The 21,837-nt window shown below is 64.6% G+C and overlaps 1 protein-coding gene across 7 annotated transcripts in view; it reads left to right on the top strand.

Annotated features, from left to right (window-relative positions):
• Positions 1 to 21,837, top strand: part of BAHCC1 (BAH domain and coiled-coil containing 1) — a 60,984-nt gene that overhangs the window by 20,330 nt on the left and 18,817 nt on the right. For 6 of the 7 annotated variants that reach the window (XM_057535877.1, XM_057535880.1, XM_057535878.1 and 3 more), the window contains 8 exons: positions 3,454 to 3,633; positions 14,297 to 14,419; positions 17,693 to 19,438; positions 19,732 to 19,840; positions 20,174 to 20,382; positions 20,535 to 20,693; positions 20,938 to 21,146; positions 21,325 to 21,655. In XM_057535877.1, coding sequence (XP_057391860.1) covers positions 3,454 to 3,633; positions 14,297 to 14,419; positions 17,693 to 19,438; positions 19,732 to 19,840; positions 20,174 to 20,382; positions 20,535 to 20,693; positions 20,938 to 21,146; positions 21,325 to 21,655 — 3,066 coding nt within the window. The remainder of the gene's footprint in view (positions 1 to 3,453; positions 3,634 to 14,296; positions 14,420 to 17,692; positions 19,439 to 19,731; positions 19,841 to 20,173; positions 20,383 to 20,534; positions 20,694 to 20,937; positions 21,147 to 21,324; positions 21,656 to 21,837) is intronic. The other variant, XM_057535876.1, reaches the window with a different exon arrangement.

Below are 21,837 nucleotides of genomic sequence, written 5' to 3'. Positions count from 1 at the left end.
CAGCACTCCGTGGGCAAGGACCTTGCCAAGAGGAAAGAAGCCTCCAGCCTAGTTCCCGGCCAGACTTGGCCATGCAGCTCCAGCCCTGGCCAGGGCCCAGGCCGCCTCTGCTCAGGCTCTGTCTGGGCCTGGCTACTGGTCGGCGGGCGGGGGCTGGGGAGGTGGCAGCCAGGTCTGCCCACGCCTCTGCTGGCTGGGCACGGTGCCATGGCCAAACTCCTTGGAGGTGGAAGTGACACGGGAGCCCGCACGCTCTGTCAGGGTCAGGAGCCGGCTGGGGGGGGTGGGGGGACTCTGGGTACCAGCAGTCCCCTCCCCCACACCCACCATGGCAGTGCCCGCCCAGCAAAGCCTGTAGGACTTTGTCTGCTTCCAAACTTCTAGCCCAGGATGGCGGGTGAGAGACTGACCCCTTCAGAGCAAGGCTCATGAAGCCCCATCATGCAGGGCCCAGGCTGGAGGGCCTGTCAGGGAGTTGTCTTTGCACCTGCCCAGCGTGCATCCCCCAGGGCTGGCCTGCTGGTCAGAGAGTATTGAGAGCCCTTGGCAGGACCTGCTGCCGTGGGCTGGGGTTTTCGGAGGAGAGGCCACCTGGGTACCTGCACAGGTCTCCCACCAGGGCGAGTGGGTGAGTGCCCAGAAGGTGGTCCCTGGGACACGTGTGTGGCTCTGCCCCAGGGCAGTGGGGTCTCCCGTGACCTCTGTTTCCTTCCTTGCTGTGTCTATCACTTGAACGTCTTATAGTGAAGATATAAAGACATAATATTCATGTGACAAGCCTCTTCCGTTTTCAACGTGAAAGGAAAAAGGAGGGAAAAGACCCCCCAGATAAATGGCCCAGCCTGAGGCGGGACACAGGGGGCTGCAAGCTGCCCACGAGGCTGGGAGAGGTGGAGCGGCAGGGGCAGCCCAGAAGGCTCGGAGCAAAGGGGGGCCCTGGGGAGCCCAGGACCGGGGCCAGAGGGTGGGGCTGGAGCGCTGTCCCATTTGCTCACTTCCCACACTCTGGGACAGAGGTCCCTTCATTATGGACTCAGGAAGGGCCCAAGAGGGTCCCCCAAATTGGGAGACTGGCTGGCATGGGGCGAGGTAGGCACACAGCAGGAAACTCTGCCTGTTACTGGTTTGTCCCCTGCCCCGTAGAGCCGGGACTGGGGCTGGCTGAGCTGCAGCACACCCCCGCAAATCTCCCGTGCAGTGGGACCCCCTTCTGGGATGGTGTCAAAACAGGCACCCTTGAGAGTCCCCACCCAGGGCCAGGAGCGGTCTCCCGGGGGAGGAGGGCATGAAGTCCCATACCTCCCCGACCCCCACCCCAATTCCAGCTTAGGGGACCAGTCAGGTCAGACACCCCTGTGGGCCTCAGGCCTGCTCCCTACCTGCCCCTGCCCCAGGTGGGTGGCCCTTGGGGGTGTGGGTGGTGGGTCTTCAGAGGTGGCCTGCTGCCCGTGCAGGGCCCCCAGGTGTGGGAGACCCTGTGAGGGGGCCGCCTCTGAGCCTCGGTTTCCCTGGATCCTCAAACCGGAGGGGCCCCATGGGACGCCAGGCCGCTTCTTCCACCCAGCCTGGGGCCTGCCCACTGCCCCCGCCCGCCGTGGTGTGGGAGAACTCAAGGTTCTCAAGCCAAGCTCCTGGAGAAATCCTTTATCCAGACCGACTCCTGGACTCAGTTGCTTCCCACTGTCCCCAGGAAGAGCAGGGCGGAGGGACTTCCCTGGGAGGGTGTGGGGGTGGGAAGGCCTGGGGGACATGGGGTGGGCCTGGGCGAGGCAGGAAGAGGCCTCAGTCATCCCACAGGCATGGGCCGTTGCCTCCAGGGTCCCTGGAGCACAGCAGGGGCCGCCCTCCATCTCCTGCATGCTCTACCCGCCCGCCTGGGAGGCCAGTACTTCCCTTCCCAGCCCAGAGTCCCCTCCCCTGGCTGGACATGCCTGTGGTCTGGCCGGGGCCCATGGCAGTCCCAGCCTTGCGGTCTGGGAAGTCCCTGGCTCCTGGGCACCTTCGCCCCCTGCCCCTGGGTCCTCTCACGGTCTCCCTTTGGCCTGATACCCACCACAGAGGTCAGTTCACACCTTGGTGCCTGGCAGCGCTCACAGACCCTTCCTCTGAGGCCCGTGGCCAGGAGAGGCCTCTCTCGTCCACATGTCTCATTCCCGCAGGGGAGTGGAGGGAAGGGGAGGGGAGCTGCCAGGGTCCCGGCGGGGCAGCCCCTCCCTCTCCCCAGCTTCAGGGCCGTGCCGCCTCTCTGCTGAGTCACCCCGTGTCTGGGAAGCTCCCAGGGCCAAGCCAGGCTGGATGAGGCATCACAAATTCACAAATTCCCCCTGCCTCCCGGGCAGGGAAACAGCTGCCCTGACTCACCTTGGGCCGGGCCTGCAGCCTCCTGGAGCCCCCAGAACCCTTGCAAACCCCGCCAGGCCCCTACACTCAGCCTAATGGGATGGTGAGCCCCCAGGTTCCTGTTCCCCATCCCCTGGGATGGTCCCAAGCTAGGCTCTCTGCCCATGGAGTGGAGGTGACAAGGTGCCGGGGGCCCTGCTGGGGTGGGGGCTGAGCAGTGCAGCCCAGACCACCCACCGGGCACCGGGTGCTGCTCTGCGCAGAGTGCTCTGTGTACACCCTTCCTATGCAATCCACTGGTCGCCATGGTAACCTGGGGAGGCTTGATCATCCTGGCCTTGGCCACTGGACTTGGGCAGATAGGGTATACAGTGTCGGAGGGTGCAGGTGGGCAGGCTACGGAGGCTGGCTGCCAGGGGAAATGCCAAGAGTGTCCTGGACCATAAGTGACTGCCTGCATCCCGATGCCGCCGGTCAGGGCCTGACCCTGAGAAACCCTGGGGGCATTAAAGCAGATCCTGACACTTCCATCCTCAGGCTCCTCTCGCGTGTCTCTCTTCCTCTGCCTTGGTTTCTTTTCTTGCTCACCTGGGAGAGGGCACCCCAGTCTGATGAGGTGGTTAACTGGACCCGGGGAGAAGGTTGAAGACGCTGCCTGGGGGAAAGGCCGGCCTTCCCAGTGCCACCCAGGGGGTAGGCAGAGACTGCTGGGACCCGCTGATCCTGGACCTTTCCAGGAGGTGTACTCTAGCAGGTCTGCCGGCAGCTGAGAGGCCTTGGCCTGGGAGAGTCAGAGTCAGAGCATCCGAGTCGAAGACCCACCCACAGGGCCGCCTGTTTCCTACAGGCCCTGGGCCCCACAGTATGTGGCACCTGGTTGATGGGGGTGGGGGTGAAGGTGGGTGATTCGGCAAAAGTGCCATTCTTGGGGGTTTTGCAGTAACAAGAGGGTGTCAGGGCCTCAGGGGCCCAAGCGGGCAGCTTCTCCCACCTTGGCTTCTTGACTGTTTGAAGACAAAAGCCCAGGGAACTTGGGACCTGATAGTCAGCCCTGGAGAAGGGCTCCTCAGTGCTGTCCCTGCCCAGACTCACTCTTGCCCCCTGTGTCCACAGCCAGCAGCCGCCTGATGGGGAACTCTCCGGCCTCCTCTTTCATGGGCAGTTTCCTCACCAGCAGTCTGGGCTCAGCGGCCTCCGCGCACCCCAGTGGCCCCAACCCCTCCCCCTCGGATCAGGCCTACCGTGGCTCCCACCCCACCACCTCCCAGATCTGGTTCTCCCACTCCCACGAAGGTAAGTCGGGGCCGGGGCTCCCAGCCGCACCCCGCGGCTGAAGCCACTGACTGTGGTGCCCAAGGCCAGTGGTGAGGCAAAGAGCTCCCCCGCTGTGGCTGGCAAGAGCCAGCCGGCAGACCATGCCAAGCACCCTGGCGAGGGGCTGCCTCCCTGTTGAGGAAGCCCCCACGGAGGAGGTGGTAATTGGTTGGAAACAGGGGGCCAGTCTCGCCAGTCAGTGATCCTGGCCAGATGTGCACCAGAGATGGGCAGAGAGGGAAGAAGCGGGTGGGGCCAGGAAGGCTCTGGGGAGCCGAGGAAATGTGGAACACAGCTGGGCTGGCCGGGCAGGGCTGCGCCCACCTCCTAGACTCGGGGAGGCATGGGCTCCAGATGTGTCAGCTGGGAGGGAGGGGTGGGGAGGAGAGAGCTGTCAGCAGACTCCGGCTGCCACCCTGGGGGCCTGGCCGAGAACAGAGCCCTTCCCGGCCCCTTCCTCCCCCTCAGTTGCAACCTCGTACACACAGTAGGTGCCTCATAACGTGTCTCAGGCCTCGTAGCTGGCAGAAGGGCCCCTGCAGACCCTTCTAGGACATTGGGGCTCCCCTTGGCTTTCCCAGGGAGGGACAGAGCTCCCCACCGCCCAGCTCCCAACTGTCCGCTCAGCCCCTGGGCACTGTGACGCGGGCAGAGGCCCTGGGCCCCAGTGTCCCCCGCCCGAGGTTGCTGGTATTGGCTCGGCCACCACAGCGTGGGAAGGGTTAAACCCGACAGCGGCTGGCACACGGAGAGGTAATTGCAGTTGGCAGCGGGCACAGAGGGCTCTCCGCTCCTGGCACCGGCACCGCCGTAACTCAATGACTGCTGAGCAGCGGGCGTTGTGTTTGCAGAGCACGTGGACCCACACACCGCGCCCGCTGCCGCCCGCGTTCCAGGCGGGGAGATTAGCGCCCAGTGCTGCTGGAGAGCGAGAGAAACTTCTCTTTGTGCAACAAGAAAGGGGCTGTTTTCCAAACAGGACAGGTGACGAGTGAGGGACAGTTGTTAAAATAATCTGGGCTTTAAGCGCCGTGTGGAGCGCACATGTTGGGCAGGCGATAAGGAGCAGTTCTCCTCCCCGGTGGAGGGGAGGCCGGGCTGGCCCTGAGGACCCAGGTGGGCAGAGCAGGCTCCCTGGCCCAGACACCTCTGCTGCCTGCTTCCCACCCCTGCCTCTTAGCAGCCTCCCCGGGGGAGACCTGGTGCAACAGTGCCAGGCCCTGGTTCGGGGCTTCCTGGGCCGGCCATGGGTGGACCCCACAAGCTCGTGGCACCCCTCGCTCCCCTGCTCCTTCCAGCCCTTCCGCCTTCTGTGGCTGCCAGGCAAACTCCTGGCCCTGGTGGGAGCATCTGGCCCCCAGGACGTCTGTGGGGGGGTCGAGAGAGCCAAATGCGGTGGCGAGGGCAGGGGATGCCCACAGCAGCCATGTGGAACCACCTCGACCGAACTAACGGCCGCTGCCCTGCCCCGGCCCAGCCACAGGTGTGTGGGCACAGCCAGGCTGGCTGCAGCGGCGGCCCCTGGTCAGGGTCGGGATGGCAGAGCTCTGCGTCAGGAGGCATATATCCCCCGCCACTCCGGCCCACCCTTGGGGACCTTGCCGGCAAGGAGGGCAGTTTGTGGGCAATGCCACCTGCCCTGGGGCCCGGGGAGAAGGTGCCCCTGTCTTGCCCCTCTGGGGGCTGCTGGGGAGAGGCGGGTGGGAGGCAGCCTGCAGATAGCGCCCTCAACGGCCTCCAGACACTCACTTCCCCCGGCCAACGGCTGCCTTGGCGGAGCTGCTTGTGGGGCACCCCGCCGCCCGCAGCCACAGCCTCAGAGCCACCTGGCAGTGACAGTTGTCACCACCCAGTGGGGTGGGACCAGCGTGGGGGTAGCACCCTGGCTGTGCTGGCCCCCTACCCACCCTACCCATCCTGCACGTTGGGGAGGCAGCTGCTTCGAGGCGAGGGCAGCCTGAGCAGCCCTGAAACAGCCCCGGGGCCTCCTCAGGCTGGACGTGCCCACGGTCTCACGGGGGAGGGCACGCGTGTGGGGCGCTGGGCTCAGTGGGCAAACACTGGTGGATGCAGGACAAGGGGAAGCAGATGGGGCCTCCGAGCCTCCCACCTCAACACAGGCTCTGGAACACAGGGTGGGTGGGGAGCAGGGCCCATCCGGGGCTAAAGATGAGTGTGGGAGAGCAGCAGCCCCAGGGCAGAGCACCCCAACCTGCCGGGTCCCACCTGAGGTAGCTAGTGCATCTGTCCTGGGGACCACACCACCTCCCAGGCCTGTGCCTCGGTCTCCCCCTCACTGTCTCCCCTTCTCTGCCTCCGGTTAGGCTGCCCCGCCTGGGATCCCCTTCCTACGGGGTTCTCCTGCCCTCCGCCCTCTGCAGCCTCGCTCCGACAGGCCACGTGGTGCGGCTGCCTCGCTGTGAGCTCGCAGCGTAAAGGCCGGCGGGCGGGCAGGCGGGCTGGGGCGAGTGGCAGCGCTTGCTGGCTGGCTGCCCTGGCAGCTTGCCTGGCTGCTAGTTTGACTGGGTGCCAGCTGGCTCCCTGCGTGCCGGGGCCTGTTTCTCTGCCGTGTGTGTTCAGGGGAAAGGGGGGAGAGGTGGGCGGGGGGCACGCGACATGGCTGGAGAGTGGGGGCCGGCAGGCACGGTGGGCTGCCTGGGCGGGCTGCTCAGAGGTCTGACCTCACCCTCATCCTTTCACCACCCCCAGGATGGGTGGGAAGACAGGTGCCTGGCAAAGCCCGCTTGCCGCCCCCTCCCCAGTCTGGGGCGGGTCAGGGCTAGGCCCTTGAAGGGGTTCTTAGCTTAAGGGCAAGGAGGCCAGGATGGGCTGGGGGGATGTCAGTGGGGGCCAGGAGGGGGGATGGGCCCAGGCGCCTTTCCACTCCAGGCAGGGCCCCCCAGCTCTCCGTGGGTGGACCCAACCCACCATCTGGGGGACAACTGCCAGAGCAGGGGCCAGAGCTTCCTGCTTCCCTGGTGGAGCAGCTGGGGTGCAGGAGAAGCACCCCGGAGCTGGAGGAGCCGCCCCAGAACATCTGGCCTGGGGCAGAGCTTGTCTGTCCAGCCCTTGGGCCTCCTGGCCCCCCGGTTCACCCAAGTGAGGGGTCCTGCCAGAGACTAGACTTTCCCTTCTGGGGCCTAGGGTAGGGGTGGGCGGCGGAACTGGCCCAAGGCAGGGGTGAACTAGTGTCCAGCCAGCCTGTCCTGGGTGGGTCCTAGCGGGGGTGGGGTGCAGCACAGCTGGTCCTATTGTCAGCAAGCCTGGCCTCCTCCCTCCCTACCCCACCCCCGGCGGCCTGGTGGGACCACCCACAGGGCCATGAAAGGGGATTCTGTTCCTGGGGGTTCAGCTGGGGAGGGATGGGGGCCGGAGCTGCTGTGCTCCCACAGCCTGGGCTACTCATGGTCTCTTGTGCCACCTGGAGGGGGAGCCTCGAGAGGCAGCAGGCACATGTGCCAGCGCTGGCCGTTAGCCTGGCTGGCCTCTTTGTCAGAGCCGCACCCGCCCCGGCAGCCACTTCTCCATCCAAGGCCGGGCTGACCTCCAGTGGGGGCAGGGGCTGCACCAAAGAGCCACTGGGCACTCCCTGCTGTTCCTGGCCCCCCAGCTTCCCTGAGCCCTGTCAGCTGTCCCTCTGTCCCCCTCTGTCCCCTCTGAGGCTTCAGGGCTCACCAGGGCTTCTGGGAGCATGTCTGTGTGAGGGACAAAGGTCCCAGCCAGTGTCACCATCTGTGTGTGGTGACACCATCTAGAGGAGCCCGCCACCAGCCCTTCTCTGAGGCAGGTCCCTGCCCTGGACCTGGTCCTTTTCCCCCAGACCCTGGCAGCTCCAACCCCTTCTCCTGGCCTCAGTTTTCTTGGTGGCCAAATGGCCACTGAATCTGCCCCCACAGGACCACTGACGATCACTCCCACCAGCCCAGTGAAGATGCCCCCACGTCTAAGCGGCACCCCTCACTCTGCCCACCTGTCCCTGCCCGTGCTGGAGGCGAGGAGCCGGGTCAGTGGGAGCAGCCGGCTCCTCTGAGATCTTGGGACAGCATGGGGGAAGGGCCCAAGCTCCCCAGATCCAGATGTGGGGATCAGGGCTGCCCTGCCAGACAGGCCCTCTCCCGCCAGCCTCATCTTAGCCAGAAGGAGGCCTGTCCCGTCTGGACCTCTGACCCCCTCCAGAGCCTTCTCGGGCCAGCCCTCCCTGCCCCCTCCCTGTGACCTTGGCCCCTCACTTGGCCTTGCCTCAGCCCGCCTCCTCATCAGGGTCCCAGCCTCCAGTGACCCCTCTGTCCTTGCAGGTCCCCTGTAGCAACTGTCCACTGCTGGGCCGGGGGCCTTGGTGCCTTCCTGGGCTGACATTTGCAGCAGGGGTGTGTGTGGGCAGCCCTGGGTCTAACAGGGCTGGGGAGAGGCCTGGTGTCACATCTGGGTGTGGGGCTGGCTTGCATTGTTCCTGTGGCCCCAAGCCCCGTGTCTTAGACACCCCGTGGTGGTGGTGGTGGGAGGCGGGGCTTGGAGTGCGCAAGAAGGCAGGGTGTGGAGCCAGGGGCAGGAGGTCTGGGGAGGGGCGGCGTAAGGGTTCCCTCCAGCTGATCTCCCTGGCAGTCAGAGCTGCTGAGTGGGGTGTTCGTGAGGGTTTGGGGGGGTCATGCCAGCTTGTTCCCAGCCCCAAGCTCTGAGATTCTGTTATCTTCTTCAGCTTTAGTCCTGCAGCGAGCCCTGGGCCCCAGCCCTCCCCAGCCCGCAGGCGCTGCTCCCTCGCAGGGGCCGCTGCCGAGCCCTGCATCTCTGCTCTGTGCGGCCTGAGCCCAGCTTCTCCCTGCGCAGCACGTGCCAGGAGCCCAGGACTGTCCACAACCGCCTGGCTCCTGGGCTAGCTGCCCGCTGCTTTTGTTCCAGAGGTGCCCACGGCAGCCTGGCACCTTCCCCCGGCTCTGAGCCACTCCTCCCGGCCTGGGAACAGACCGAGGCTGCCAGGCCCAAACCTGGGGTGACTGAGGGTCAGTGTGTGTGCGTGGTGGGCCAACTCTGATGGGATGGAGTGGAACAGGAATCATCCTGTGCCACCCTCAGGCCCCCACCCCAGCCCCCAGCTGTGAGAGGCTGAGGCCTGGCCACTCCCTGAGGGGCCCATTTTCCAAAGCCACCTTCAGCCCCAGAAGGGGTCTCACTAGGCTCCTCCCAGCAAAGCCCAGGGTGGTTGATCCTGGGAGCTGCACTTTGATGCACAGCCTGGACACCCACGGGTTCTGACCACTGAGTGTGAGCCTGAGGGGGCTTATGGACAGAAGCTGGAGTGTTTGGCAAGGAACAGGGAGGACATGGGGAGGGGGCTGTTGCAAGGTTACCCACTTCAGATACTAGAGCAGGGGTGGTGGCAAGCATCCTCCCAACTTGCTGCCAATGCCCCTCCTGTACCCAGGGCAGACATTATTAGTCAATCGTAGCACTTTCTAAACTGCATGTGGATGCAGCCTCAGAATCCTTCTTAATCCAGCATTCTGGGTGGTCACTATCGTTTAGTAGTCTTACGCACCACAGTCGAAACCCATTGGCACCCTGAGTGAAAGGGGTGTCACATGGGAGAGAGCCAGCACCCAGTTAGTGTTGGGCATTGGGTCGGGGCCCCTAGCCTGGCACGTGTGGCAGAATTCAAAATGACAGGAGTGTGCGGGGCCCCAGGAGCAAGAGTGGTTTGCCTAGGTGTCTGTGGGGATTGCTGTGGGTAGAGAAAGGATGGGATCTGTCAGGGCTGGCAGGACACGGGTGGGGGGATGGCGTGGTCTGGTGGGGCTCTATCCAGAGGGGCTTTCGCCTCTGCTGAGCCCTGGAGGGTGGCCCTGACCCAGAGGAGATGGGTATTTGAGATGGTCCGATCCAGGTTTCCCAGAGCCTGCCCAGTATGGCTGGCTATGTAAAAGGATGGTTCCTGGCCCCAGGAGTTGGGGCCTCAGCCAGTCATGTTGCGGGCAGCTGCCCTTGGGACCTGATGCCAGAACCTTTCTGGCAGCCCCTGGCCTTAACTCAGGGCTCAGTGGTGGGGAGAACTTTCTAGCAACTTGAGCCTCCAGGGAGGTGGCAATACCTTTGTCAAGGTGGCATGGGGGGCAGGGGGCGTCCGTTGCAGAAGGCCTTGCCCTCGTGGGTGTGTGGACAGCTAGCAGGGAGCTGGGGCAGGACCCTGGTAGCATGGGGGTGATTAGAGCCCTGTGCGTCAGACCCCTGGAAGAGTTTGCTAAGACTGCAGTGTCTGCACTGAGCTCTGTGGGCCTGGGGTTGGTGGTCTCGAGGGACCCTGTGGTGGGAGGTCCCCTGACCCCCCCCCCAGGGGATTCTGGTCCTCTGTTGGCTGGCCATGCACCCCTCCCCCAGGACTTGGCCAGGAGCACTCCCACCATAGCCTTCTGAGAGATGCAAGAGCAGCAACTTCCCCCGGGAGGGTGGACCCTGCAAGGGCCTTGGGGAAGTGTTGCCACCTCCCCAGCCTTGGTAAGAAGAGGAGGTTCTGGGCCTGGCCTGGGGCAGGTGGGGTCTCGGGGGCACCTTGGGCTGCTGGGAAAGTTCTACAGCAAAACCCAGGAGAGGTGAGGTGCTGTGCAGGTGGGGTGGGGACTGGCCCCACCAGAAGAGGAGGGCAGATGTGGGGATGCCAAGGCTGCCCTTCCTTCCTCTCCATCTGAGAGGCTTGCAGTGGGCCTTGGGTCCTCCCAGGCACCCACCCCTTCTCTGGGGGGCGGATAAGAGGAGCCCCACCCCCCCACGGCCCCCCTCACCTATTTCCCCTGTAAACCGTCCCCACCCTCCTTCTTACCCCTCTGTCCTTCAGACCCTGTCCTCTGGGCAGCCCCCACCAGGGGCAGGCTGCCCGCTGACCCCTCTCCTCCTACCCACTTAGCACACTTCCCACCAACACCCCTGACCTTCCCGGATGTGACCAGCAAAGGCCCCGAGGGATGCTGTGGGCGGGGTGCCGGGGTGTCCCAGCAGTCCAAGGACCTGGTCTGTGCTGCCCCTGCCCAGTTCAAGACAGCTTCCACTTCATTGCACCTCATTAGGTGCTGATGGCGTCAACCTTTTGTCCTCCGTTGCCACTTGTGTCACAGGATTGGGTTGTCTCCTGGCGACTCAGAGCGTGGGGCCAGGATGGGGGGCATCCTCAGTGAGGTGTCCCCTGAGGCCCAGGGCCTCTCCCCAGAGCTCACCAGGGGCCTCCAGGGCTCCGAGGGCAGCGGGGCCCAGGGATACAGCATGGGCTCGCGTGTCAGTTGGGGTGATCACAGTAGCCCAACCTCAGGGGGTGTGAGGGCCTAGGAATGAGGGGGTTCTGGACCACACCACCCCTGAAAGAGTGCTGGGTAGAGGAACTCTTGACACCCATCCCCTGCTCCCTGAGCCCTCTCCAGAGCCCCGCACTACCACCACATTCTCCTCTGCCAAAGTCCCTTCGAGAACCAGGCATCTCCCAGGCTGGACGCAGCGGCGCTGGCTTCTGGCTTCTGGCTTCTTGTTTCAGAACAGCTGCTCTGATTCATGGAAATCATTTTTTATTTTCTTCTTCAGTTCAGAGAGTACAGTCTTGTTGGGAAAAGAAAGGGTCCTTTCTGTGGCTGGGCTGGAAGGACTTCTCCCCTTCCTCCCTCTCTGCCCCCCACCCCAGATACCCACCCGTCGGGGCCTCTTTCCTCACGCTCGCCCCGGCCGCCCCACTCAGCCCTGGCCCATGCCCCCTCTGCTTCTTCTTCCGTCTCCCCCAGCTGCTCCCTCCTTCCTCCCTGAACCTTAATTCCCCTTCTGGGGTCCCAGAGGGTGGGGCTTCAGGCAGGCTGGAGATGGGGGAAGGGCCCCTGGTAGATTTCTGTCCCCTCATCCCTGGCCACCATCTCAGGGTCAGAAGTGGAAGGACGTGCATGGCCATCGCCCTCCCACTGCCCCCAAAGGGTGCGGCAGGAAGGAGCCCACCACTTGGCCAGCTGAATGCCTGCTCCCCGGAGGGTGGGTGGGCGGGAGGCCCAGACCTCCCGAGGGGTCACGGGGGTCTGTGCCTGGGAAACGGCGTCTGGGAAGGAGGAATTTACAGACTTCTGTTTACCAAAACGAGGCCCCCGTAAAACATTTAACAGCAGCCAATTAAAGGGGGACAGCTGTGGTGGTTTAACCACTCCCCATACTACACACACAGGCCTCTGCCCCCCTGCCCCGGCCCGCCCCCACCCCCGTCCGGCTCTCGGCTTTTGTCAAGTCTTCCAGGAGCTGCGTTTAATCTAGGGAACATCTGCTCCAGATGTGTCTCTGCACACAAACCAGGCCAGTTGGCCAGGCTCTCCGAACTCAGCCGTGCCCTCGCAGGAGGGGGCTGCAGGGGGACAGGCCTGGGGGGCGGAGGGCACCTTCCCTGAGTCCTCAGATGGGCCTGGGATGTGAGCCCCCAGTGGGGAGACGTCTTGGGACTTCTCAGAGCTTTCACAACGTGCATGCTGGTGGAGAGCCTCCGAATGGGGCTGGCATGGGCCGTGTTCTGCGTGGAGCACCTCTTGGGGTTAGTGTTCCACAGCTTGACCTCAGACCCCCTGGGCCAGAGAACATGACGCTGCGTCATTAGGGCTGAACGGGGGCCACTGCCGAGGGGGCTGCCAGGATCAGGGTGCGGGGTGCGCCATTTGGACTGGGGGCCTTGATCCTGGGGCATCCCAGACTGTCCCTGTTTGATGCCTGCCCATTTCCCGTTCTGAGTGGTACTCCTGCGGCCCCTCGGCCATCCCTACCTCTGAGCTGGGTTCCACAGCCCCACCCACGCTGGCATAGCTCCCCCTCAGCCTCAGACCTGCCAAGGGGCCTCCTGGGCGCCCCCATACTCACGGTGAGCTCCAGGGCTGCCCCCCATGCCCCCACAGATGCCCCCAGTGCTGAGACAGAGCCGGCCTTCACTCTCCATCTCAACAGCTGCAGCAACATGGCAGGCCAGCCTCCGGGCCTCTGGGGGCCTGGGGGCCTGGAGGTCTGTCCTATGGCTCTGAGCCTCCCCTTCTGGAAAGGTGTTTGTCTCGTGTATTCTGTGGAGTGGAGCAGAGCGTGCGGCCACGAGTTGCCACAAGGAGTTCCACTGAAACAGCAAAGGGTTTCTGTCCTGAGAGGAGTTTGGCAAACAGCTAATGAGCAGGATCACACGGAGCTCCCTGACTCAGGCTCGTCCGTAACTTCATCACGACGCACCAAGTGGGGTGCTGGCACCCGTGCTCCCCAGGCATGGGGCTCGCAGCTCCCTTGTTTCAAGGCACAGTTATGACCTTGTTCAAACGCTTGCCCTGCGACCCGTGCCTTCCCCGCGGGGACTGCTGCCTCAGGGCCCTGCTCCAGCCCCTCCCTCTCCCTGTCCCTGAGGCCACTGCTCCCTGGGGAGACCCGGTGATTCCTACTCCCTCGTCAAAGCCCAGGAGCCCCAGAAGTCAGGTGGGAAGCCGCTCCCAGCAGCCGGTCACTCTTGGGACAATCATGGGGTCCCCAAGACAGACTCTTCTGGGACTCATTTTCCATGGGAAAAATGTTCAGAACATTAGCTCAAAGCGTGAGTTTTTGGAGTAAGACAGCGTCCTGCCCACCCCAGCCCAGCCGACTCAGCCATGCCAGCTGCAGGCCCTCCGCCCACCCCCGCCCCCTCACTGGTGGGCCTGGTGGGGAAGGACCAGCTGTGAGGAGCCACATTGCAAGTGGCTGGTAGCCCTGGGCATCCAGCAGACACACCTCCCCTGGATGTGCCTGGCCAGGATGCCAGTGCCTGGATGGGCCTCCGCGGCCAAGTGTTACTTCTGTCTGTCTTCATCTCTTCTGGGGGGCAGGCTGTGTGTCCCAGGTGGCCAGAGCGAGGTCCAGGGTGTGGCTGGTGTTCCTGTGCTGGGCAGGGCCAGGCCAGGAGGACAGTCCAGGCCCCTCAGAGGGACAGAGAGGGGCCTGCTTGACGTGACTGGGAAGCTCCAGGGAGGGTCTCAGGCTGGGGACCAATGCAGGGAACTCTCCTGGGGGCGATGCTGCCACGGCTGGAGACCAGCTCCTTGTGCAGATCTCAGAGCACAGAGGAGGCTCGGCTGCTGGAGAGCCCCATACCTGCGGCCTCCAGCAAGGCAGAAGCCTGTCACACCCAACTAAGTCAGCCCCGGGGTGTGGGTCACTGACCCCAGAGCTGCTTGCTCACCTGGCGGCTGTGGGATGGTGCAGGCCCAGGTGGTGTCCAGCCCTGCCCCTCCTAGCCAGAAGCTCAGCCAGGGCTGCAAGGGCCTCTGTCCACTGCATGTGACCACCGCGTCTCCCTCCTCCCAAGACGCTCTCCAGAGCCCCTTTTGTTGCCCTGCCTCAAAGCTCCCACACTGCTAAGTGCTGCTGGGTGAGAAATCAAAGGCTCCCTCCTCCATCCTCCACTCTCTCCCCAGCCCATCAGCAATTCAATTTGTGCCACACCGGAGGGATGGTATTAGTCGAGTCAGAGTTAATATGATGTATTGATGGGTTGATTTCCCACCGGCGGGCTGCGCGCACCGGGCTCCACAGGGCGTCGCTCCCGGGCCACCCGCCAGCTTCTCACCTCCCTGGGGTCAAGGCGGGTGCGAGCCTGGGGCCTGGAGGTGCCTCTACAGCTGTCTCCTTGCTTCTCTAGCTCCAGGGTACCCCAGATTTTCAGGGAGTCTGGCATCCACCTTCCTACCCATGAGCCACTTGGATCACCATGGAAACAGCAATGTTCTCTATGGGCAACATCGTTTCTATGGAACCCAAAAAGGCAAGTGCCGGCGTGGGGCCGTGAGGGATCGCGTGGGACCTGGGGCACAGGTCATCCTGGAGGGGTGGAGGGCAGAGCTGGGGGCTTCTGGGGTGCCAGGTAAAGGTGGCCAGCCTGGGTGAACCCTCACCTCCAGGTCTCAGGCCACGGCAGGGATAGGGGCTGGAGGAGGGTGGGCCTGCTTCTCAGGCCCCTGGAGACTTTGAACTGCGGGGCCCAGGACCACAGGCAAGCAGCAGGTTACATGCCGGGGTCAGGCGAGCTCGCTAAAAACACAGCCATGCTCCCTGAGCTCTCGTGGCTCAGGTGGAAGCATCGCAAACAACCGTGGCCCTGAGGGGTGGCACCCACGTCCCTCAGCACCTGGCCTTGCGCTGTAGCACCCCCCGCCCCGCCCCAGCAGCTCAGGCGTTCCAGGGACATCGGGTGGGGGTAGGGAAGGCCCCCAGAAGCCTGTACTTCCTGCCTCACCGAGCTAGGCAACATGAGGCCCAGGCCCCACCCCACACCAGGGCCTGAGGTCAAGACAGGGCAGGGGAGGGGTGGCGGGGGGTTGGGGGCAGCAGCAGGGAAGGGGGCCAATAGTGTGCCCCCAGCAGACAGAGGGACGTCTCCTACCCTGTTGGCAGGAGGTGTCTCTGGAGAGGGGATGCTGAGGTTGAGGCTTTGCTGATGAGAAGGCGGAGTTGGTGGAGCCATGGCGGGGGCATTCCGTCAGGAGGGCATGCTCACGCCATACACACACACACACTCATACGTCTGCGTGCAAAGGCCCAGCCTCAAGGAGCCTGTGGGAGATGTAGCCACCTGGAGATGAGACAGGTGTGGGGAGTGGCCTGAGGCCTTGGTGCCCTGTCTCCAGGATTTTTCTTGGTGGGGTGACGTCTCGTTTGCATTTTATAAAGATCTTCCGGGGGTGGTGCCCAAGAAGCTGGGGCAGAGAGACTTTTGGGTTAGTTACTGTGTATAGATGGCAAATAATGGACTTGAATGGGGACATGGGATCTCATGGGAGACCTGGAATGGGCATGAGGGTCAGGGAGGTCCCAGATAACCCCCCATTTATGGCCCAGGCTGTAGGAGGGCGGCGCACCTGCAGAGGAGTAGTTCAGAGGGGAGGGGGTGAGTTCAGCTTCCATGCAGAGGGACTGGGGGACCTGCCTTCCCAGGGGGTGGCTGGACGTTCATGGTGGGGGGTCAGTGCCAGAGGGGAGGGTTAAGAGGTTGACCCAGCCCAAGGAGAGGGACCACCCGGGTAAGGAGGGTGGATAAGGACAGAAGCAGCTCCGGGGAGCCCAAGGAGCCCCAAGATCAGGGCTCTGAGTGGGGGTAGGCTTCAGGTGGCAGCAGCTAAGCAGGAGAGAGTCCTGAAGGGTCTCACGGAAGGAAGGGGACCCCAGAGAGGTGACCCTGCGAGGCAGGTTGGGGGCGGGCCTGTGGCCAGCCCTCCTGCCCTTCACCACCGTCCCCAGCCCCTTCTCCTCACAGCCTCCCACTCTGTGACCTCAGCTTGTCTGTGTCCTGGAGTCCATCTTGCATCTTTGTTCAGGCAGGGCAGTGGAAGCTATGGAAGGCCTTGGCCCAGCCCAGGGCTGGCCAGCTTTGATTGGTGCAAGACCCTGCCTACAGACAGGGCCAGGAGAGCTTCCCAGCCCCATCAAGGGTATGGACAGACTCTGGACACTCCCAGGGAACCAAGTCTCCTCGGGGTTGGAGGCCAGGTGCACTGCTGCCCAGAGGACAGCCCCCTGCAGGCCTCTGGCTGAGTACCTCAAACTCCCACATCAGCCCCAACTGTGTGCTGCTATTTTGACAGTGCTTGTCAGGAGCAGGCAGGTGGTCCCAGCCCCAGAAATCCGACCCAGAGCTAGGGAGCCCCTCCAGGGTGTGGGCCACTGGCTTCCAGGAGCACTGGCTGGTGGCCTCCGGCTTTCACAGTGTTGTGGTGGAGCCCCACCCAAGAACACTTTGGTTTTGGAAATTGAGCTAATTAGGTTTCGCTAGACTCTTCCCCCTTGCTTTAATTAGCAGGAAATTGACAAGTAATTTACATGACTCAGGACAGTTTTACAAGTTCCAAATGTTTCTTTTGTTCCCTCTCTGCTCCACACCATCCAGGGTGGCTGCCCTGCCCCACACCAGCTGGGTGTAGACGGGGTTGGCCCCCCAGGGTCCCCAGAGACAGGCTTAGGGAGCTGTGGGTGTCCCCAGGGCTGGCTGGGGACCCAGGTAGAGAGCAAGGCACCCCAGGTTGAGGGCCCAGGCTGGACAGCAAGCCATGGCCCAGCGCAGGGAGCTGGGGGTACACCTACCACCCACCCAAGCTGGATGGGCCCAGAGCTGCAGAGGCATTGAGAGCCCATAGTGGACTAGGTGGGGATGGCCATCTGGGACCATTTTTCTTTCTTTAAATGATCATCCTAGCCCCCCAGCCTGGCTGGGGGCCTCCCAGGGTATTCAGGAGGTAGGTGGGCCGGGTCCTTCACACCCAGCCCATTCTCAGACACATACCTGCCCTGGGCCTCACTTCCTCCTGGGGGTCCTAGCGCTTACAGGGGGCTACTAAATGCTGTCCACTTTGCTGTCCACAGTGCACGGTCCTGCTTGCAGGGGCGTCTCTCAGGCAAGTCTCCACGTGGCTGGGCATCCTGAGCTGTGTAGTGACCACATCACACCACGTGCTGTCCACGTAGCCATTCCCCAACTATGAGCGCACAGCCTCCGTAGCTTTTAAGATTCTGACAGCTGTTTGTAAAGACTCAACCAGTTTACACTCCCCCAGCATCGTGTGGGGTTGGGGGAGATGCCCGTGGCCCCAGACCTCACCCCCTGGCTCTGGTCAGGGCACACTGCCGCCCGCTCCTGCCTTCCCTTCACTAATCTCCATGGGTACAGCTGGGCACAGGGGCTGGGCTCTTTGCAGCTCCCATCTCCAAGGGGCTGAACATGAGTCAAAACCTCTGGGGCATGGGGAGTCAGTGTTTAATGGGGACAGAGCTTCAGATTGGGACAATGAAGTATTCTGGAGATGGACAGTGGTGAAGGCTGCATCACACAAGTGTACTAATTACCACTGAACGGCACACTTAAAAATGGTTAAAGTGGTGATGTTTACATCACGTGTATTTTACAATTATAAACCTTCCTCAGAAAGTACCAGTGGGTCAGTGTCAGCTGGCAGTGGGGAGGCACCTGGCACAGTGTCCTGGGGGCACTGAGCCCTCCAGCCCCTGCCCCAGGCTTCCCGGTGACCTCAGCTCTCTCGGCACACAGATAACTTCTACCTGCGCAACCTGCCGCCCCAGCCCACGCTCCTGCCCGCCAACCACAACTTCCCCAGCGTGGCCCGGGCCGCCCCCAGCCACCACATCGGCTCCTGCAGCCGCGACCGGGGTGAGGCCGGCCACCTGCAGAGGGGCGCCAAGGAGTTCGACCGCTTCCTCATGGGCAAAGAGAAAGCCGGCAAGGCGGCCGAGGGCAAGGAGCGGCTGGCAGTGGAGGAGGACGTCGTCAGGGGGCGGCACAAGCTGGTGCTGCCCGTACCGGGGGACTCGCACTGCAAGGAGGGTGGCGTGGCCCGGGGTGCCTGCGAGGGGCGCCCCAAACACCTGGCCTCCTGCCTTCTCAACACCAAGGTGCTCGACGGTGAGCTGGGCAGGTCCGCGCTGGCCAGCTGCGCGGGGGGCGTGCTGGGGCGGCCGGGTGTGGGCGTGCCGGCCTCTGGACGCTGCACCAAGGAGGCAGCCGGCCCCGTGGAGCCTGGGCCAGCCTTCAGCGAGTGCCTGGAGCGGAGGCAGATGCTGCACCACGCCGTGCCCTACACGGTGCCGTCTGGCCTGCCCGCCGGGCCGCCCCCACCCCTCAGCACGGCCACCGGCTCCTTCCCCTGCCTGCAGCTGCATGGGGGCCCGGACGGGCTCTGCCCCCTGCAGGACAAAGTCCCCCGGGACCCGAAGGCCAGCGGGCCCACCTTTGTGCCTTCCGTGGGACACCTGGCCGACAAGAGCCGCCCTTTCCAGGTGGCTGAGGCCTGTGCCGTGGCGGGTGAGGGCAAGGACCGGCACCTGGATGGGGCTGCAGCGCCTGACCATGCTGCGCTTTATGGGGTCTCCTATGCCCACCTGAAGGCCGAGGGCAAGGGCGAGCGGCGGCCCGGGAGCTTCGAGGCGGCCCTCAACCCCCGGCTGAAGGGCCTGGAGTACCTGGACAGCGCAGGCCCCGAGGCCCCCTTCCCGGGGCTCCCCAAAGCAGGTCTGGACAAAAGCGGCTACTTTGAGTTACCCGCCCCCTCACAGGACTGTGCCCGGCCAAGTCACCAGGACCCGTTGGGCGGGAAAGTCACCCAGGCCTGCTGCACTTTAGACAAGACTGCCAGCAAGGAGACCCCTGTGGGTGCCCCCGGGGCCCAGAAGGTGGCTCGCATCCGGCATCAGCAGCACTCGGTGGGCCCCGAGGTAGAGCCGGGGAGCAGTGGGGCCGAGGCCAAGCGCAAGTGTCTGGAGCTGGCGTCTCTGGGCTACGGCGGGCCGCCCCCGCCCCCGTGGAGTGTCCAGTCGGGCCAGGGGGCCGCCGTGGCCATTAGCGAGGAGTGCAAGGCTGGCGCCTACCTGGACCCCTTTGGCGGCACCCTGCAGCAGGCCGCCCTCCTGCCTCAGGACCTGCCTGCCCCGCCTGACGAGGTCTCGGCCATGAAGAACCTGCTCAAGTACAGCAACCAAGCACTGGTCGTTGGCCAGAAGGTGCCCTTTGTGGGCCTGGGGGGCCTGAAGGCCAGCTGTGCCCAGCAGGACGGGAAGTTCCCAGCCTCCAAGGGCACGGGCCAGGCCCCCGGCGACGTGGAAAGGCCCGACTGTGCCCGAAGCCGAGAGCACGACGCTCCGCATGGCGATGGGGAGGTGCGGCAGCCGCCTGTGGGCATTGCGGTGGCCTTGGCCCGGCAGAAGGACACGGTGAGCCGGGCGGAGTCAGCCTACAGTGCCAACACAGGGCGGCAGGGCCGGGCAGCCCCCGCCTTCAAAGGTATGGCCCCTCCACAGAGAGGGAGGCGTGGGGCCGTGTTGCTGACCTGCCCTCATCCACGCACCTGAGGCTCCCAGGGCTGGGCCCTGGGCCTTTGTGCCCATCACCTCCCCATGTCTCCAGGCCCTCCCAGGGCTGCCCTGCCCTGCCCCTCCCCTGTGAGGCCCATGGGGCAGGAGACCCTCTCTTAGTTCGTCAGCCCCCCGGCTCGAAGTAGGGTTCCTGCTTGCTTTAGCTGCTGGCTCCCGGCCGCCCCAACCCTCACCCCTTTCTACCATCTCTAACCTGTGCAGCTGGCAGTGGGCCCCGCTCCACCCACGCTCTAGACCTGGAGGCCGAGGAGGAAAGGGTGCGTCTGTGTGAGGACCGCCTGGGGCTCGCCGGCCGTGAGCTGCTGCTGCAGTAAGAACTGGGCTGCAGCCTTCTGGGTGGGGTCCGGGCCGCGCCTCTGGGCTCACCTGATAGTGCCGTGTGGGATTAAGTGGGCGCTGTGTCAGGTTTTGTGGCCTGTCTCGGGCACAGCTGTGCACCCACCCCAGGCTTTGCTGGGGTTTCTGTCCCTGTTGGAGGGAGTTCTGCTAACTCCTCCTCCCTCCTCTGCTAACTCCCCCTGTGCTGGGGGACCGCTGCTGGGACAGATACTGGCACTGAGCGTGACCCCGAGGGGTGAGGTGGAGGAGCTGGGCCAGGGGTGGCAGCTGTGCTGAGCCCCCACCCATCCCCCGTGACGTACAGGGACAGCAAGGACCTCGTGGAGTTCGCCCGGATCCACCCGTCAAGCGGCTGCCCTGGAGACCTGGCCCCCCATCTCGTGATCGCCGGGGGCTCCTCCCTGCAGAGCAGCCAGCTGGGCGGGGACCCGGCCCCCCATCCCCACCCTGCCCACCCCCCCTGGCTGCCCCGCACCCGCAGCCCCTCCCTGTGGATGGGGGGACATTCCTACGGTCAGTGCTCTGAGGGCAGGTAGGGGTGCATGGGGCAGGACAAGAGTCCTGGCCGGGCGTGGTGGTCATTGCTGGCCTGGGGCTGACAGCCCTCAGCCTGGAGCCCTGCTTCCTGCCCTGCACTGCCTGACCTCAGTGCCTTGTCTCCCCAGGCCTCGGGCACCCTGCCCTGCACCAGAACCTGCCCCCCGGCTTCCCTGCGTCCGTGCCCGGCTCCATGCCCCCCGTCTTCCCCCTCTCCCAGGACGCCCCCACACAGCTCGTCATCCTGCCTTCTGAGCCCACGCCCCACGCCGCCCCCCATGCGCTTGGTAAGGGCCTCCCGGGCCAGGCTGTTTGCATGTGCGGGTGTCAGAAGTGGGTCTGAGGAAGGGAGCAGCCCCCCATGGGGGTTGGGGAAGGGACAGGGAGGCAGGCACCTGGCCAGAGCCCGGGAGGCAGGTGCGAGGCGGTCGAGCGGGAGGTGAGGGCTGGCAGAGGCCAGCTCGGTGGCTGGGATGCAGCCCAGCGCCCTGTCCCCGCCGGGGCTGACGACCCCTTTGGCCCGGCCCACAGCTGATGTCATGGACCAGGCTTCACTGTGGCCTCCCATGTACGGGGGCCGGGGCCCTGCCTCCCACATGCAGCACCCAGGCCAGCTCCCCGTCTACTCACGGTCCCAGTTCCTACGGCAGCAGGAGCTCTACGCCCTGCAGCAGCAGCAGCAGCAGCAGCAGCAGCGGGCCACTCAGGCTCTGGAGCTGCAGCGGGCCACCCAATTCCAGGTACCTGCCCCCTCGGCCACGCCCAGCTGGGACCCAGGGCACTGCTGGCTGCCTCTCTGCTGCCACCTGGCCTGGCCCAGGAGTCCCCACTGCACATGCCCCCCACCCCTGCCCCACACTGATGTGATGCCCTGAGCAGGGGGCCCAGCCGGGCTGAGCCTCTGCCCCAACCCAACAGCAGAAGCCTGAGGACCACCACCTGGAGCTAGAGGAGCCCGCCCAGGAGAAGGCCTTGAAGTCCACCCACAAGCCAGTTGCCTTAACCCCCACGGCCAAGGGCACCCCCTCACCCGCCACCACAGGCCCTGCCAAGCTGTCACCCTGCTGCCACTCTCCCGCCCCGAAGCCCCCCGCCAGCTGCCCTACACCACCGCCGCATCCCGGCGCCCCGTGCACTTTATCCGTCTGCCCCACCGGCAGCCCCGGGCCAGGCTCCAAGCTGCCCAGCGCCGAGGAGAAGAGTGGGGAGGGCCAGCGGCCCGGAGCCGACCTCAACACGTTGGAACCAGGTGAGATCGGGCGGCACTGGGCTGGCCTTGGCCTGCCCCCTTCCACTCAGGCCTGTCACCTGTCTGGTGGGCAGAGCTGAATGGGGGGCAGGGCTGCCTGGCTTGGCACCTTCAGGGATGCCCTCACCGACCCAGTCCCCCCGATAGCGCCTGGGGCAAGGTCGCCTGTCCCCCTGCTCTTT

Source organism: Balaenoptera acutorostrata, chromosome 20, assembly GCF_949987535.1.
Source record: "Balaenoptera acutorostrata chromosome 20, mBalAcu1.1, whole genome shotgun sequence".
In the NCBI taxonomy this organism is placed as follows: domain Eukaryota; kingdom Metazoa; phylum Chordata; class Mammalia; order Artiodactyla; family Balaenopteridae; genus Balaenoptera; species Balaenoptera acutorostrata.
This window is presented reverse-complemented; position numbering and strand designations above follow the sequence as displayed.